At 36.3% G+C, this 15062-nt stretch overlaps 2 protein-coding genes across 8 annotated transcripts; both read left to right on the top strand.

Moving 5' to 3' along the window:
* Positions 1-1393: 1393 nt before the first annotated feature.
* On the top strand, positions 1394-7406 carry LOC117987249 (low molecular weight phosphotyrosine protein phosphatase-like). 6 transcript variants are annotated; one of them, XR_011237380.1, is made up of 7 exons: positions 1396-1598; positions 1811-1835; positions 4128-4202; positions 5195-5382; positions 5746-5907; positions 6029-7183; positions 7268-7392. XR_011237380.1 is itself a non-coding variant. In XM_069502220.1 (6 exons), exons 3-6 carry the CDS (start codon positions 4163-4165, stop codon positions 7289-7291), a joined length of 414 nt encoding a protein of 137 aa, XP_069358321.1. In that variant the 5' UTR covers positions 1394-1598; positions 1811-1835; positions 4128-4162; the 3' UTR covers positions 7292-7406. The 6 variants fall into 6 exon arrangements, 2 of the variants coding, with proteins under 2 accessions (XP_069358321.1, XP_069358310.1); XR_011237385.1 differs by having other exon boundaries at positions 1696-1835; XR_011237383.1 differs by having other exon boundaries at positions 6029-6229; positions 7268-7388.
* Positions 7407-11120: 3714 nt separating this feature from the next.
* On the top strand, positions 11121-15062 carry LOC117987267 (low molecular weight phosphotyrosine protein phosphatase-like). Of its 2 annotated transcripts, none has more exons than XM_069505725.1 (4): positions 11121-12641; positions 12726-12913; positions 13826-13987; positions 14113-14514. In XM_069505725.1, exons 1-4 carry the CDS (start codon positions 12605-12607, stop codon positions 14119-14121), a joined length of 396 nt encoding a protein of 131 aa, XP_069361826.1. In that variant the 5' UTR covers positions 11121-12604; the 3' UTR covers positions 14122-14514. The 2 variants fall into 2 exon arrangements, with proteins under 2 accessions (XP_069361826.1, XP_034830120.1); XM_034974229.2 differs by lacking the exon at positions 14113-14514 and adding an exon at positions 14816-15062 and having other exon boundaries at positions 11128-12641.

Here is a 15062-nt window from a genome sequence, read left to right as displayed (position 1 = left end):
TTTGATCGAGTGAAGTACTTCCTATTGTGTATCAAATTAGCACATTCCCTAGACAATGTCTTTAGGTATATTGTATATTTTTAGCAAGGCCATTATTTAATAGTAAATACATAAAACATTTGATCTAGCGAACCAGTTTTTTCCGCTTAGCCTCGGTGACTCGCCTTAATGGTTTCTACACGACGTCGTACGCGGAACGTTAAATCGCTTGGCGGTACGCCTTTGCTGGTAGGGTGGTAACTAGCCACAGCCGAACCAGACAAGATTTTTCAATTTTTCAGCCAAAAATTCAAATTCCATGAGATAAAGTAGTAGTAGTAAAGTAATGTAATGTACGTCTCTTGTCACTCATACCTATATGACGTTTTGTCGGTGTCAACTACAGTGACAATGCTCTACAAATCCGCTATCTCCTTCTAAAGGTCCATGTACCGCTCTTAACTTATCGTTAACTTGAGTAACAGAGCATCATACAAAATCACAAAAAGGGGAAATCCAGGAAAATCAAAAAGTGTGGTAAGCCTCACTGCACATAAGCTGCATTGCTACGCTACCCAATGAGTGCATCCTACGCAAATAAAATACCTACCTCACACTGGACTCCGCAGTTAAATGCTTTTATATTGGTAAACTTTAGATCACCTCTTAGGTTCAAAATAATTCTGTAGGTACCCGGCTTCGGACGGGTGAACTTTGTAGGTAGTCTAGGTACCATGATACAAGTTATCTACTTACCAATTTTATTATTCCTTGAAAAAAAAAAAAACCGGTCAAGTGCGAATCAGACTCGCGCACTGAGGGTTCCGTAGTACAATCGTATTTTATCGACATTTTGCACGATAAATCAAAAACTACTTACTAGGTCTTGTTCAAACCAATTTTCGGTGGAAGTTTGCATGGTAATGTACATCATATATTTTTTTTAGTTCTATCTTTCTCGTATTTTAGAAGTTACGTTTTTTGCCATTCGGCTACGGAACCCCAAAAAAGTAATAAATATAATATATACTACCTATGTCTATAATAGTATATCTATGCTGGTTATGTCTTATTATTTTCACTTATCATTTCTCATTTATTTTATAATCGTTTGCTACGAATGAGATGCAAACTTAAGGGGAGGAAATTTGAAAATAGGCGGGAAAATCAACAGTTTCACTTTCCCGCCTATTTTCATCCCAAAAGATACGAATCCAAGTTCTGTCATTGTTCATAGACAACATTGAGTCTGTGGTGTACTACGTAGTAGTACTTCCAACTTCTTTGGTCTGTGGTGTTTGATATGACATTTAGGCCTTAAAAGACTGTTATCCAGGGCCGTAAAATAAATTAAAAAAAAAAAAAAAATATGACCTTTGTTGCCAAATGCCAAAAACTTGAATGTTTTGAAATTTGAATTTTTCTCACCTTTTGTACCTCACACAAAGTACTCTGTGGCCTCACCTGCTGTGTTTTTTTTTTGTTGCTTATAAACAATCAGTAGGTAACAGGAAAATTCATGATTTAAAATTTAAATATATCATGGTATTTCCAAGGGTCGATAGCCGGCTTTTATTTGTATTGAATACACGTGTGAAATCGAATTCTTTGTTTCTAAAGTGAGTTTCGCTTAAAATTGCAAGTGTGTCTTTATATTTGGTTTTTTGGTTTAATTTTACTGTTTTTGATTGTTATGATTATGTGGATTGCACATAGCGGAAACAACATCAGTTTCAACTACAAATTACGTAATGTTGCGCCAAAAAAGGTTGCGAAATAACGTGAAATAACCTACGGTTATAAAGCACTGACAGGACTAAACATTTTGTAGAATTGTTGACACTGAACACAAGAGCCGCGGGCCGATTGCGAATCGACTGCATCTATCATTTAATGACAGCATCAATGTCAAAATATGGTTTTCCTATCACGGTTCGGTGAGACAGTCCACAAAGGATAGATGTGGACAAAAAAATGTTTTGACAGTTCATTTACACTATCGATAAAATTTATTGTATGAAAAATGCTATTGCGGACGCGTTTTGAAGTTTGATGTCATATAAGAACCAAGACAAATGTTACGTCAAATGAGGTTTTCATTGAAACAACTCGAGAGGTGTTTTTATCAGTGACATAAGCTATCCGCAAATCGTTTTACTACTCACATTAATTAAAATAAAGTTATGAAAGGGATTAAAAAAGGCTATAGTAATTCTTCTGCTAGATAAGAAATCAATTATTAATTTTAGAAGCTAGTATAATAGTATAAAAGCATTTTTAGATTAATATAAGTCTCATAAGTACTTTTAAAAGAATATGTGATGACTCTTTCATTAGTAGGTTTGATGCACAGAGTACATTAAATATAGAGGTATACTAACACTGAAAAATGAGAATCACAGAGTACTTTTTACACGCACCTATAACTATCGTGTGGAAACCTGCATGCCTGAGAGTTCTCCAAAATGTTATCAAAGGTGTGTGAAGTCTACCAATCCGCATTTGGCCAGCATGGTAGACTATGGCCAAACTCTTCTCACACTCAAGAGAACCGTACTCTATAGTGAGCCAGCGACAGGCTGAACATAATAGTATACCTTTGACTCCTTTGAGAACAATATGGAGAACTCTCAGGCATGCAGATTTCCTCATGATGTTTCCTTCACCGCTAAATCAAGTTAAGTATAATTAATTGTTTAAAACGCACATAACTCTTAGAGATGCGTACCTAGAATTGAACCCCCAACCTTCAATTATTCAGAGGTGGACATCCTAACCACTAGGCTCTTCGGGGGACTTCTTCTAAAATTATTCCCCAAAGTAATATCCAAAAGTCAAATCATTTTCTGATTTAATTGATTTAGCTTTGGAAATTACTTTGGAATTTAAATTATTTAGGCAAATAAAACAACAGTTTGATGATTTTTTATGTTTTCTTTTATTAAAGTAGATTAGATTCTGACATTTTAATTATATCACCATCTGCTTCTTATAAATCTAATCTGGCACCGTTCATTATTTTATTTGTCTCTGCACGGGGTCCAAGAGCTAGAGTTCACAACATATCCCAATCCATATCTTTGTCAGGATGAAGAAATGAATGCAGCACTGTATCACCTTTGCCTGAAAAAAAATTATGATAACTGAGTAAGTGACCACTGACTGTGTTGCTTAATCTATACCACTAGGCACTACCAGCTTCTGTTTAGGTATGACGTTATCTGCGAAGACTTTAGAATCAGTGTATATGGTATCTTTGTTACTAATTTAGCTAATCCAAATTGTTTCTTTAAATATTTGTGGTGCGAAGGAGTAAGAAACATCCAAACTTTCATATGAAGAGCAACGTTTTAGGCAGCTCTAGATACATAAGGAAACATACTCGAGAAAGCACTTGTAGTGTGGAGGTACTTACTATGAAGTCATAACCACCAGTAGCAATGGACTCAATTTGTATAATAGGTACTTTATGAAACGCTGTTAAAACTCCTCTAACTTTTCTGAGTTTAATACCATTGTAACAACTAAATATCACTTGCTTAGCTGTGAAGGAAAAGGAAGATCGTGAGGAAACCCGCATGAGAGCCTTTACTTGTATTGAATGATAACGTTTGTTAACTTACGAGTTCTAACTACCACACCTCGTCACACAACAACTTCTCGAAGCAGCCACAGTCCGTCAATAAGGGTCCCAATACTTAGGCAAATCAGTGCCCAGGCATTTGCGTATAAGTTCAGTGAGAAAAACTAAGTCTCCGGAGTCCGAGGAGCAAGCAAAGTTGCAGAATTAATCACAAAAACAAGTAAACTAAGGTAAAACAACAAAAATTGTACTCTGTGGTCTGGGGTTCTAAATAGTTAGGTACCACAGACTAACTACTTATTTGTAATAAGTAACGTAGCCAAATTTAGGAGACTGTTATGTCCATGTAAATTGCTAGATTACCAAGTGATTACCATAGATATTCGATTTAGTCGGGTTATAAATAGGTCCGTGCTACCAATACGTCATCAAAATGTCGATAATGACCAAATGCGATATAGTGCATTAGTCGTCCGCGATAGCAAATTTATCAACTGTAACGATCACGATTCTTAAGGATATTTCTATTGCGATGTCACATGTCAGTTTACGGCAATCGGCCCGCAGAACTCGGTTTCCAAAGGACAAATTGACAGAATCATGGCTGAGATTAAAAGGAAAGCTCTATTTGTCTGCCTTGGTGAGTTCTAATACTAATAAAAGTTCTAGGTGCAGTTTTCTCGTTTGTTTACAATTTACATATCTCATTCTTATCATAATATTTTGAAAAAATGTTTACAAAACAAAACAAACAGCAAACAACCAAATAACAGAAATACCTACTAAAAAATAAAATAGCAGATACAAAAGAAAAAAAAAGTAATGAAAACAACAACAAAAAACGTTAGAATTCTACATTATTAATAGCTGATTTTTCAATTGTATCAGTCATTTCAAAAACTGCATAAATCACTCAATTATAACTTACGGACTCAATAAAAACAGCTGTTTCATTCAGGAGTAAATTAATTTCAGAGGACTTTTTCGGGCTGAATAAAGTGTTTGAACTTCACAAGGAATGTACTGAGTTGCATGGTTTTAATCCAAGTTTTTACAGATGTAAAAAACCTTTAAGGAAGCATTCAAAGCATTTTGTGATCCCAGAATATTAGTACTTAATGGCATGTCAATTTTAATTAAGATATCATCATGAAATTTTATGAATTTGCACTTACCTATTCCTTCCTCTGATTATAAGACTGAGTGTGTGTTAAATTACCAATGACTATGAAAATGTACAAACTTTTTGTATTCAGGTAAGAGTAATTTTAAGCTTATTTCATGGTTTAACGACATATTTTAATGTAGATAACGGGTACAGGTACAGCTTTAAACTAGCAAGCATGTGGAATCCAGTGATAGAATTATGCAAACCAGGACAGCATCATACAACATCTTGTGAAGTTCCAGCGAAAATAACAAAAAGAAGGTAGTTTGAACTGTTCAAACTTCATCTCTCACAGCACTGCAATCTGTTGTGACCACAACCCGTGCAATTAGGTCAAAATATCAACAAAACCATTAAATTTATTGTGGTATGAACGTGTTATCTACATTAAAATAAGAGTAATTTTATCTTTCCTGATGAAATGATACTTTCTCTGATAATTATGAAGATAATTTCTCTGACAGGAAACAGTTGCCGTTCACCAATAGCAGAAGGTGTTTTCCAGAAGACAGTGAACAAAATGGCACAGGGACATCTGTGGGAGATTGACAGCGCAGGCATAGCAGACTGGAATGTTGGCTACCCGCCCACAGACAGATCCCTAAATACTATGAAGAAACATGATGTACCATATCATAATGTTGGCAGACATGTAAGTTTGTATATACAATTTTTTAAGAATGTTTATTTTTTTAAGAAGAGCAGAACAGAAGCTGTTATAGCCTAGTGGTTAAGGCATCAGTGTCCTATTCAGGGAATCCAGAGTTTCGATCCCAGGCACGCACCTCTTACTTTTTTAAGTGGATTTAGCTTTTAAAGATACTATGGAAACTATTTTATATTCTGGGATAAAAAGTAGCCTATGTTACTTTCAGGTACTTAACTATATCCATGCAAAACTCACATAATACGGTTGCTCCATTGCAGTGTGATTAAAGGACAAACCAACCAACAAACACTTATGTACTTATAATTTGGATAGTGATGTAAAATAAGCAATTTTTTCTTAAAACAGATAACACAAGAAGATTTCAATAATTATGACTTCATATTTGGAATGGATGAAAGCAATATGAAGGACCTTAATAAATTGGCACCCGAGGGATATAAAGCCAAAATATTCCTGCTCGGAGCCTTCGATCCAGAGGGGGAGAGAATCATCAGAGACCCTTATTTTGTGAGTACATTTTTATTAGCGCCATTTTAAAAGTCACCACACAGCACAGATATAAGTATTTTTTGTAAAAATCTCATGGGAACATTTTGATTTCTGGAATAAAATATAGTTTTATTTTCAGGACAATCATGATAGAGGTTTCGAAAACTGTTACCAGCAAGTCGTGAGGTCCTGTAAAGGGTTTTTGGAATGGTTGGCGCAAAGAAACGATATGTCATAAATTGATGAATCCGGATACAAAATTTTTTTTTATACAAATTTATAGAAATTTTTATACTATTATCTCATAAATTATAAGTTGCCATATAATAAAATTACGTAGGTACTTAAGTTGATATATTTTTTCTTTTAAATGAAGGTAGTACCTACCGTACCGGAGACTAGAACAGAGTGAACTAGAGTGAACTCTCGATTTGATCTTGAATCGCGATAAGTATGTTAAATATTAGGCTGGTGACTAAAATCAAAAATAAATAGGTTACTTTAATAAGGCTACCTGCATCAAATATACCTACTAACATTTGACACCTGCCAGTGACATCGATGCCTCGACGTGTTGCTAAAAGTTCCCCCCACATGGTAAAAATCCCCTCATCCCTGAGATTCTAAAACTTTTAGAATCGTGACATATATCTCAAGAATGGTGATTCTTAGAAAAAAAGTATAGAACAATTTTTGTACATAATTTTATGATTTACAATTTGTATCTGACCTATTTTATGATAAAACTTCAGTTTACTGGAAAATTCGAAACCCCCATTTTTGAGAAATTTGACCTTGAATATTGAATTTCACAATTCGTTTATAATGGTATTTCCAATATTCGTACCAATTTTTAGCTCTATGCGAATAACTGTAATCTTGAATGTCTACTTTGGGCATTCGGCTATACTCAGCTGACAGTTGACACTGACAACAAAAAATCAACACAGAATTTGTCGAGTTTATGCATCAATATAAATGACAAGATATGGTCAAGCAAACAAAATTTTTCACAGTTTAGGAACCAAATAAATCAGCGCCACCTCTTAGATACTAATACTAGTATACCTCTAGTAATAGTAGTAATAGTAGTAGCAGTAATCTGTGATACTAATGAACGACCCGTTTGAAATCCAGACGTCACTGAGGTTGCATTGGTGCTAAAGTACCACTGAGTCAGTACCATTTTATTTGATCAATAACCCTGTCCATACGAAGTAATATATCAGTCAATGAGTTTATGTATCCAATAAATATTAAAGCCTAAGAAAAAGAAAGCTCTATTCACGTCTCGGTAAATATTTTCACTAATTACCTACTCATGCAATTTATAAACTCTAAAAAACTAACCGGTAATTTCTTTTTGGGTTCTTTATAGAGAATAGGTGTCGCTCACCGATAGCGGAAGGTGTTTTTCAGAAGACTTAGGAGAACAATGGGAGATAGACAGTGCGGCCATAGGCAGCGAGAATATCGGTTATCCGCCGGACTGGAGAGCAAACGGTATTATGGCGAAATTTAACGTGCCTTACCAGAACTTTGTTAGACAGGTAAGTAGAGATTGCGAGTTTTATAGCCCTTCTTATGCAGCCATGCAATAGGGTCTTGGACTGTAGTAATAAAATGAAGTGTTTTATATTTATACTAGCTGATCCCCGCGGCTTCGCCCGCGTAGATTTAGGTTTTTAAAGATCCCGTATAGCCTATGTCACTCAGGAATAATGTAGCTTTCTACTGGTGAAAGCATTTTCAAAATCGGTTCAGTAGTTCCAAAGATTACCCCCTACAAACAAACTTAACTAAATTACCTACCTCTTTATATAATAGTATAGATTTATATTTATTTATTGGCATCCCAAACAGATTACAATAATAGTTATAGTTAACCTAATTCCATAATACAAAGTTTCGTCCTTATTGTAATCCTAAATGGTTGCACAGCATAACCAGAGTTTAAAAAGCACGCAAATTGTAAACAACAAAAATAAATAATAGCCTAATAATTAATTATGTAAGTTGAAATATGTTACTAAATTAATTTAATTATTTGTTTTTGGGGACTTAAAAAAAAACATGATTTTATTTATTTTTACCATGAACGTCACGCTGTACAGAAGGTGAATAATGACGTCACAATCCGTAAACGACAATTTTTTAACATAAAAATCAAGTAACTTTTGCGGGAATATATTTTTTATGTTAATAAATTGAAAAATATTTGTCGTTTACGCCATGTGACGTAGCTTAATATTGGTACCTACTGATTCTGAGCACAACCAAATTTTAGAGTATTCGCATCCTCTTCTTACTAATGAAAAGGACACGCAGTTTGACAATAGATGGTAAAACCCGTGATTTTAGCGCACAGTCGCGAGCGTACTGTTTAAATTTGTAGCGTGCACTAAAATTTAGTCTTTAAATGTAAAGTTCATGTTCTGTCTCTTTTTAGCATTGTTAAAAAGAAAAGGATGCAGATACTCTTAAATTAGTTTAGAGAAAGACAACGGAATCGGTGCCAGTACTATATAGCTAAATATATAACTAAATCTCCTTGTATACCAACAGATCAAAAAAGAAGACTTCAACAAATATGACTTTATATTTGGGATGGATGACAAAATCATGAGCGACCTCAGGAAAAGGGCACCCAAGAACAGCAAAGCCAAGCTGTTGATGTTTGGAGACTTTGAACCCCAGGGGGACAAGGTCATAAGGGATCCTTATTATGTGAGTATAAACATTATATTAACGAATTACTACAACTTTTTTCAAGTTTAATTTAACTTTTATAGTGGTGATATTTCATTAGTACATAAAATTTTATATTCTCTATAGAAAATATTAGTTATTTTAGTTTACATTAATTTAAGTGCAATCAAATTGTGGTAATCATCTCAACCCATTGCTGGCCCAGTGCTGAACATAGGTCTTTCAGAATAAAAATCCACTAATGCTGACCATGAAGTGCAGGGGCCGTACTATATACCACCGCTTATAGTACAGTCCGTTCACTATAACTTTTCCCCTGATGCTATATTTGGCACCATTGCAAATCATATTATAATAAACCCTAAGCTCTAAGGAATAAAGCAAACAAAGCAATGGTGCCAACATTGACGGCAGGGGAAAAGTTATAGTGAACGGACTGTAATGATGTTTCAATATTGTTTTGACATTTTCATACAAGATTTATATGAAAATGTCAAAACAATATTGAAACATTACTACAGTGCGACAAGGCTCTTTTGACACGTGGTGAAAATCGGAACTAACGTTGCCGTCAAGTGTCCCCTTTGTTCTTGTTTGAATAGTCTAAGCCTTTATTCTCCAACAGCGCCCCCCTGTCAATGTCATTCAAGTGCCAAAAGAGCCTTGTCGCGCTGTACTTAAAGCGATGGTAGTAGGGCCGCAGATAAGAAGACTTCACATGTAGCTGAGATTGAGAACATTATAGAGAACACTCAGGCCTGCAGGTTTCCTCACTAAGATTTCGTTCACTATTAACGCGATTGATATTTAATTGCTTAAAACATCCATAACTCGAAAAGTCAGAGTTGTATGCCCAGACCCTTGAATAGAAGGCAGACTTCTTAGGCACTTCACATGTAAAACAAAATTGGCCTACAGTATGGCCTGACCAGGAATATAATAAACTTGCGCTGGTGGCGCCACTAGTATATGGTCTGTGGTCAATATGTATAATGTGGCTAATTCCGTTGTACACAATCTCTAAACTAAACTAAAATGACACTTCTAAATCTATTGTTATCCCTTTCATAATGTCGCTCGCGGAAAAGGATAGTACTAGATTTGGAACTGTCAATTGAGTTCAGTTTAGACCATTATGTAGGTACTAGAGAATCGGCCACATTTCTGCAATACGGCGAGCTATTTTATTTTTCTGGTCAGGCTTTGTAGGAAATAAAAATATTTTGCTTGTGATTACAGGACAAAGACGCAAAGGGCTTTCAGAAGTGCTACAAGCAGTCTGTGAGGTGCTCTAAAGAATTCCTCGAGCAGTTGGAGAAAGGACTAGTCAAATAGTTATTTTGAAATATAAAATATACATTCCAATCCAAATTCAGTCATTAAAACTTTTAAAAAAAGTTGCAGAATTGTAATAAAGAGCCTCAATAGCTCAACGGGTAAAGGAGCGGTTTGAAAACCGAAAGGTCGACGGTTCAAACCCAGCCCGTTGCACTATTGTCGTACCTACTCCTAGCACAAGCTTGACGATTAGTTGGAGAGGAAAGAGGAATATTTGTCATTTAACATTGCTAATATTTTTTAAACAAAAATAGTAATTACAAATTACTTTAAAAAAATGGTTTTGTAGATAATAAATTGTTGTAAAATATAATATATATTTTCAGCTTGTTTCATACAAGTTTCGATATGTTTAAAAATAATTATTAAAAGTTGGAAAACTAGTCATATAATAAAGAAGTACTTACATAAATAGTAGTTGTATGCGATTGCTATGTACCAGAGGCCAAAAATTATGATTCCTTCCCCCATGGTAGATATACTGTAGAGGATTCTGTGAATGTTTTTATTTCTTGACTAGTTGACGCCCGCGGCTTCGTCCGCGTGGGTTTTGGTTTTTTTAAATCCCGTGGGAACTCTTTAATTTTCCGGGATAAAACGTAGCCTATGTCCTTCCCCGAGATATAAGCTAACTCTGTACCAAATTTCATCAAAATCGGTTGAACGGTTGGGCCGTGAAAAGCTAGCAGACAGACAGACAGACACACTTTCGCATTTATAATATTAGTATGGATTATGTGAATTCGTCCACATGGGTTTAAGGCGGAAGTTTACGGCTTCTTCTCATCATCCACCCACTTCCCGCCACTCTAAGGATTCATCACACCATCCACCCACTTCCCGCCACTCTAAGGATTCATCACATCATCCACCCACTTCCCGCCACTCTAAGGATTCATCACATCATCCACCCACTTCCCGCTACTCTAAAGATTCATCACATCATCCACCCACTTCCCGCCACTTCTACTCCACAACATATTATTATTATTATCAGTACCCTTATTATAAAATATGCGAAAGTGTGTTTGTATATTGGTTTGTTGGCTTGTCCTTCAATCACGTCGCACAACGGTGCAACGGATTTACGTGATTTTTTGCATGGGTATAGTTTAAGACCTGGAGAGTGACATACTGGTGAGGCTACTTTTTGTCCCGGAAAATCAGAGTTCCTACGGGATTATAAAAAACCTAATTCCACGCGGACGAAGTCGCGGGCATTAGCTAGTTATATAATACAGTTTGTTGCATGTGAATAGACCACGTCTTACCTCACATCCTACTCTATGTCTTACCTCGTACTTGCGCAGTAGGCAATTTATCAATCTATTGGTGATACTTGTGAAATAAGGACCGCGCATTGGTGCAAACCTTTCGTTTCGCTATTTTACCATGCGCAGACACATCGATGAAATGAACTGTAGGAACATGGAGAATCTCGGACCTCTAGCAAATGAGCATTCGCGGCGCGGCACTGGACCAGTGGCGGTAGATAATGATAGAGGACGGATCTTTGGAAGGAGTAAAGACATCATTTTGCAGTATCGCCTAATATTTTAAAATATAAGTATAATGAACGAAATCTTACTTTATGTTGGTTATTGATTGATAGATGTAGGTATAACTAAAGGCAAAAAAAATATTCAAGTAGGTCATGCCTAGTTATAATTTTACAAACATAAATTTTTGAAAACATTATGGAAGAACTCTGGCAAGCAGATTTCCTCACGAGGGTGGGTCTTCACCGTTGAAGCACAGCAAGTGATACCTATTTAATTTGCATAAAATACACTTCGAAAATACGTGCCCGGGATCGAACCGTGGACCCCCAGAGGCCCGAATAGAAGGTTAGAGTCTTAACCAGCTATTACCGCGGTCCGTGACCATCTAAGTATTTCTAAGTAAGTAGTTTCAATTGAACTTGTTTGTAGACGGTATATTAATTTAAGTATGTAGTCCCGCTTAAAATAAACGATAACTAATAACGAGGGCGCATGTAACTGTCATAGTAAAATGATGCGGGCATCGTTAAGGCAATTTAGTTTGAATCTCTGGTATATTCGGTGTGAAAGTAAACAACACGTAAGCGGCATGGCATGCCATGTACAGTAGCCGGCAGGAAATATTGTACATCAACCTTTAGAAAGAGATTTCTGCTTCGTGGAGCGTTGTCTCTGTCACTCATATGTGACGTTTTGTCGGTCTCAACGACAGATACAACTCTCTACGAAACCGCCTATCGCTCTCTAAAGGTCGATGTACAATAATATTTCGGGTAGGTACTGTAAGGTTTTTGGTTAAAGTATCGAATTTCTCAATTATTGTAATTAACAAGCGATGGTCTTTATGAATATTTTCGACTAAGTTTGTGAAAAACGGTAAGAACGTCTTGTTAGGTGTTAGTTCTCTAACACAATTAATTATATTATTCAAAAATAATCAAACGAAACGCTTGTGCCCGTGCTTGTGCCGGTTTTTAATTTAACCGCCATTTCAGTCGTTCAAAAACTCCTCGAGGTAGTTTTTTGTGACCATGACGAATGACAAAACCATAGACGACTGTCAGTGTCAATGTCAACAAGCAAGCTGACAGTTGACAGAACAACAAAAATCACAACAGAATTTATCGAGTTTTTGTGATTTTATTTCATTTTTTCAATTTTCAATAATGTCCGAGAAAAAGAAAGCCCTATTCATATGTCTTGGTAACCATTTTCACTCATTACTCATGTTATTTATAACCTCTAAACAAAACTAACCGGCAATGTCTTTTTTGGGTTCTTTATTAGGTAATATCTGTCGGTCGCCGATAGCTGAAGGTGTTTTTCAGAAGACCGTGAACGATATGAGCTTAGGAGATCAATGGGAGATAGACAGTGCGGCTATAGGCAGCTGGCATGTTGGTAATCCTCCAGACTGGAGAGCACTAGATACTATGAAGAATCATGGAGTTCCTTACGATAACTGTGCGAGACAGGTTGGTATAGTCCGCGACAGGTTGAGATGGCAATTGGGGTATGAGGCTGGGGACGCCCCGTATCACCCGCGCTCACTCGAACCGGGCTAGCGCGGGAGATATGAGGGGCGGGGCTATCTCGACTTTTCGCGTAGGTACCTAGTAGGTAGCTAGTTTTTTAAGGCTTTTCAGTTTTCTTACACAGATATACAATTTTCATCAAGCAGCTAATGCGTGGCGTGTGCTGGATTAGAATGTCATTCGCGCGCCACCTTTTGTTGCCATGTTGTGTCAGAAACCTGCACACAAGTAGCAACAACTGTGCAAAGGGTAAAAATAAAAATTAAAGATTCAACTTATTCGAGTAAATGTGTAAATGCTGGATTTTCTGGAATAAAAAGGATTGTCAGCTACTAGAATGTAAGCTATCTTTGGTACACTTTTGTACATTGGTACATTCTTGCATCCAAGCCTAGTGTTTTTCTTCACTGCCCATCCATTTAACCAATTTTGATTCTTACACAGATATAGTTTTCATCCCAAAGATAGACATACATGGCTACTTTTTATCATGGAAAATCAAAGTTCCCACAGGATTTTAAAAACCTAAATCCATCCAACATACATCCATGATTGTATGTTGACAACAAGCACAGCTAAGTTTAAATATTAAATTCAAATCCTTGTAAGTAATTATCCCTTTACTGTACAGTACACGGCAGAAAATAATGTACATCAGCCTTTAGAATGACAGTTCGTAATTGTAGAGTGTTGTCTCAGTCACTCTCACTGACATTTTGTCAGTGTCAACAACTGAGACAATGCTCTACAAATTTGCTATCTCCTTCTTAAGGTCGATGTACATTACTTTCTGCAGCGTACTGTATGTAATCTCACCTGGTTTAAATCAGTTACCTCTTTGTATACCAATAGATCATAAAAGAAGACTTCAACAAATATGACTTCATATTTGGGATGGATGAAGCAAACATGAGCGACCTCAAGAAAAGGGCACCCAAAGACAGCAAAGCCAAGCTGTTACTGTTTGGAGACTTTGACCCCCAGGGGGACAGGATCATAAGGGATCCTTATTATGTAAGTATTTTCAAGTTTAATTTAACTTATACACTTATACAGTGCTATTTCATTAGTACACAAAACTTAATTATTCTTTGTAAAAATATTAGTACATGGTTCCTGTTAGTTTTTTACATTTTCAGTGCAATTAAATCATTATCATCATCTCAACTCACTGCTGGTACTGATGGCACGGGTCTCCTCTCAGAATGAAAAGGGCCATAATCCACCATACTGACCAAATGCAGATGAGTATACTTCACACATAGCTGAGAATATTGGAGAATTGTCAGGCGTGCAGACTTCCTTACTATGTTTTCCTGCATTATTAAAGCAAGTAATATTTAATTGCAAACGGACATTACTTGATAAGTTAGAGGTATGTTTTTGTTTATTCGGATAAAAGTTAGCCCTTAACTGCAATCTCACCTGGTGGTAAGTGATGATGCAGTCTAAGCAGGCTAACCTGGAAGGGGTATGGCAGTTTTATTAAAACCCATGCCCCATTTCGTTTCTACACGGCATCGTACCGAAACGCTAAATCGCTTGGCGGCACGGCTTTGGCGGTACGGTGGTAATTAGCCACGGCCGAAGCCTCCCACCAGACCAGACCAGAAATTTAGAAATTATAAAATTCTAAACACCTGCCGGGAATCGAACTCAGGAGGACCCACCAATAAGACCACAGCGCTTACCACTGCGCCAGGGAGGTTGTCAAATGTGCCTAGGATTGAACTTTAGACCCCCAAGTAGAAGGCTGATGTTTTAAACCACTAAGCTATCAACACTTTGCATGTAAATTATGTCTATATTACATGTAATAAAAATATTTGCTTGTGATTACAGGACAGTGACTCAAAGGGCTTTGAGAAATGCTACCAGCAATCTGTGAGGTGCTCCAAAGGATTCCTCGACCAGTTGGAGAAAGGACTAGTCAAATAGTTCTGTGTAATATAACTACATTCCAAATTCAGTCATAAAAAACTTTAAAAATGTTGCAGAAATTGTGATTAGTAATTATTTGCTACTAACATAAAAATATTGTTTATAGATTGTTTTGTAAATTGTTGTAAATTATATATTTTTTAATTAA

Source organism: Maniola hyperantus, chromosome 2 (assembly GCF_902806685.2).
Source record: "Maniola hyperantus chromosome 2, iAphHyp1.2, whole genome shotgun sequence".
NCBI classification, from domain to species: Eukaryota; Metazoa; Arthropoda; class Insecta; order Lepidoptera; family Nymphalidae; genus Maniola; species Maniola hyperantus.
This window is presented reverse-complemented; position numbering and strand designations above follow the sequence as displayed.

What these genes read in the sequence shown, in the direction of transcription:
- LOC117987249 (XM_069502209.1), top strand. Translation starts at nt 4,163, where the DNA reads ATGGCTGAGATTAAAAGGAAAGCTCTATTTGTCTGCCTTG. An exon ending in ATCATAATGTTGGCAGACAT is followed by an intron (nt 5,383 to 5,745) that starts GTAAGTTTGTAT and finishes TTCTTAAAACAG; the next exon opens with ATAACACAAGAAGATTTCAA. An exon ending in TCATCAGAGACCCTTATTTT is followed by an intron (nt 5,908 to 6,028) that starts GTGAGTACATTT and finishes TTTTATTTTCAG; the next exon opens with GACAATCATGATAGAGGTTT.
- LOC117987267 (XM_034974229.2), top strand. Translation starts at nt 12,605, where the DNA reads ATGTCCGAGAAAAAGAAAGCCCTATTCATATGTCTTG. An exon ending in AGCCCTATTCATATGTCTTG is followed by an intron (nt 12,642 to 12,725) that starts GTAACCATTTTC and finishes GTTCTTTATTAG; the next exon opens with GTAATATCTGTCGGTCGCCG. An exon ending in ACGATAACTGTGCGAGACAG is followed by an intron (nt 12,914 to 13,825) that starts GTTGGTATAGTC and finishes GTATACCAATAG; the next exon opens with ATCATAAAAGAAGACTTCAA.